Here is a 3,186-nt window from a genome sequence, read left to right on the forward strand (position 1 = left end):
TGGTATACACAAAAGAATAGCTTCAGTAACAATATAACTAAACAATGGGTGCAACTTAAAGATTGTTCAAGTCTATGCTTCAACCTGTAGCCACAGTGATAAAGAAATAGAAGGCTTTTCTGAAGATGTTCATTTAGCCAGCGAGAGAGTAAAAGCCCATTTCACAATAATCATGGGAGAATTTAATGCCAAAATAGGTAAAAAGAATCACGGAGTAGGCACGAGGAATGAGAGGGACAAATGCTAGTTTACGGAGGCTCGATCACTCAATACCATGAATGCATTCTTCGAAAAAAGACTAGAGCGGAAGTGGACATGGAAGTCGCCATCGGACATAAAAAACGAAATTGACTTCATAATGTCAAATAGGCGCGATATAGTAAAAAATGGGGAAGTTATTAATAAAGTAAATGTCGGCAGCGACTATAGGTTGGTCAGAGGCCAAATTAAATTACATCTCAGAAGGGAAAGGAATAAACTCATACGAAAACCGCAGCCAAATTTAGCTAACTTGAAGACCAAAGCGACAGAATTTAGCATTAACATCCAAAACAGATATTCACTTCTCAGCGACGAAGATCTCAACATTGACCAAATCAACAAACAGTTCGATGACGTAATAAAAGAGGTCAAGGGCCAGACGTATGACACATATATATGTGTGTGTGTGTGTGTGTATATATATATATGTATATATGTGTGTGTGTGTGTGTATGTGTATATATATATATATATATATATATATATGTATATATATGTGTGTGTGTGTGTGTGTATATATATATATATATATATATGTATATGTATGTGTGTGTGTGTGTGTATATATATATATATATATATATATATGTATATGTATGTGTGTGTGTGTGTGTGTATATATATATATGTATATATGTGTGTGTGTGTGTGTGTGTATATATATATATGTATATATATATGTGTGTGTGTGTATATATATATATATATATATATATATATATATGTATATGTATGTGTGTGTGTGTGTGTATATATATATGTATATATATGTGTGTGTGTGTATATATATATATATATATATATATATATATATGTCATATGTCAGGTCAGTCATGGTCGGTCGTGTCGATCATGTGCTGCTACCACTATGATAGTAGGTGGTACTACCTGCAACTGTTTCTGCTGCCTTGCAGACTCATACGGGAGTATGAAAGGCTAGGGGAGTAAACCCCAACATAAAATCCGGAGGGAGGGCCCCTAAGGCAGTCAACAGGGAGGAATGTACCAATCTGTTTTCTGGCAGCTCCTGCAACATTGCTGGTTCCACGATATTGACCATGTCACTTTACTGGAGTCAACTAGCAGCGTCGAGAGGGGGAATGGTGAACCATGGGCTAGGCATCTTCTCCATACCCACAGCCCAGGCATACAGCTTATGATAGAGAGGACACTGCAAGATGAGCAAGCACAGTGTACTCACCCACAGCTATAGCAGCATTTCGACAATGGAGAGGACACTTCAGCCAGTTGAAAAACGGGGAAACAACACGGAAGTTGGCAGTTACGGGTTCTAAGTTCCCTCTATTTGGCGAACTGAGGGAGCGCCACGGGTCAACTTCGACGGTGGGAGTGGCTATTCAGCTACATTGATCATCTACTGCCCGCCTCAAGCTGGGCAGCCCCCAGCCAGTAAAGTGATGATCCGCCACGTCTACCTGCCCCTATGGGTGTGTGGGGATAGGACAAAAACCGAAGAGTGGACGTTAAACCTTGCACCAGGCATTAAACCAAACAAATCAACCAACATGAAACTTGCTACATGGAACGTGAGAACCATGTGCACTGGGCTCAACACCGATCTTGACAAAATAGAAGACCTCAGGAAGACAGCAGTTATCGATAGAGAACTAGCAAGACTAAATGTGGACATAGCAGCACTGCAGGAAACTAGACTAGCAGACTCAGGATCTGTGACGGAACGAGATTATACCTTTTATTGGCAGGGCTTGAGCGCAGAAGAGCGGCGACTACATGGAGTAGGCTTTGCTGTTAAGAAAAGCTTGCTAAACAAGATCAGCACACCTCAGGGAACATCAGAGCGTCTCATCTCCTGAAATTGACAACTAAAAGCGGGACAGCTCACATCATCAGTGCCTATGCTCCCACCCTGGATGCGGCTGACGATAGGAAAGATGCTTTTTATGAAGACCTACAAAAATTAATTGAAAGTATTCCTAAAAAAGATCAGATTTACCTACTTGGGGACTTCAATGCAAGAGTAGGACCTGATAACCAAGCCTGGCCATTATGTTTGGGACAGTTTGGATATGGTAAAGTAAATGAAAACGGTCAGAGATTGTTAGAATTCTGCACCTACAACAACCTGTGCATCACCAACACCTACAACGGAAAAGACCGCCACAAGGTGTCCTGGCGTCACCCTGCATCTGGCCACTGGCACCAAAGAGATTTTGCAATTGTGAGAAGAAAGCACATCAATACAGTCACATCAACAAGATCCCACCATAGTGCAGACTGCAATACCGACCACCTGCTAGTTATGGCAAAAGCAAAGATCACCACCAAGAGAATGCACAGAGCAAAGCCACCAAAGCTATCCAAAATAAATGCAAGAAACACAAGGAATCCAGAGATGAAGCAAGTATTCCAGTCAAAGTTTGAGGAACAGTCTCCTAATCTAGATGAGGAAGATGTGGATAAGCTTAAAGACATCCATCTATGATGCTGCTTCTCAGACTTTTGGACTAAAGAAGACATCAAACCAGGACTGGAAGAAAATGCTGCTTTACTTGCTCCCTTGATAGAAGAAAAACGCAAAGCCAGGATTGAACATGGAATGAACCCATCAGACAGCTCAAAGAACAAGCTGAAGTCTGCAAAGGCAAATTTGCAGTGAATATCAAGACAATGTGCTAATGAATACTGGGAGAAACTATGCAATGAAATCCAACAGGCATCAGACACAGGCGACATCCGCTGTATGATAAGATCAGAGTTGCTCTAGGACCTCAATGTACTAAAATTGCACCTCTAAAAACAACCACAGGGGAAGAAATAACAGATAAGTCTCAACAGATGGACAGATGGATAGAGCACTATGCCGGATTATACTCTGAAGATAGAACAGTAGATGCCAGCCTGAATGATATGATTCCAGAACTCACAGAAATGACAGAACTAGAT

At 41.0% G+C, this 3,186-nt stretch overlaps 1 protein-coding gene across 1 annotated transcript; it reads left to right on the plus strand.

The window, feature by feature from the left end:
- The first annotated feature begins 1,439 nt into the window (after positions 1-1,439).
- Positions 1,440-2,725, plus strand: LOC125026276 (craniofacial development protein 2-like). The gene is made up of 3 exons (XM_047614582.1): positions 1,440-1,535; positions 1,662-2,018; positions 2,060-2,725. The coding sequence occupies exons 1-3, from the start codon at positions 1,440-1,442 to the stop codon at positions 2,723-2,725; spliced, it is 1,119 nt and encodes a 372-aa protein (XP_047470538.1).
- Positions 2,726-3,186: the final 461 nt, after the last annotated feature.

Source organism: Penaeus chinensis, chromosome 6 (genome assembly GCF_019202785.1).
Source record: "Penaeus chinensis breed Huanghai No. 1 chromosome 6, ASM1920278v2, whole genome shotgun sequence".
In the NCBI taxonomy this organism is placed as follows: domain Eukaryota; kingdom Metazoa; phylum Arthropoda; class Malacostraca; order Decapoda; family Penaeidae; genus Penaeus; species Penaeus chinensis.

Excerpts from the sequence above, each read along its gene's own strand:
- LOC125026276 (XM_047614582.1), top strand. The coding sequence starts at position 1,440 with ATGAGCAAGCACAGTGTACTCACCCACAGCTATAGCAGCATTTCGACA. Across the intron at positions 1,536-1,661 it reads AACGGGGAAACAACACGGAA|CCCCCAGCCAGTAAAGTGAT; the intron begins GTTGGCAGTTAC and ends CAAGCTGGGCAG. Across the intron at positions 2,019-2,059 it reads AAGAGCGGCGACTACATGGA|CACACCTCAGGGAACATCAG; the intron begins GTAGGCTTTGCT and ends AAACAAGATCAG.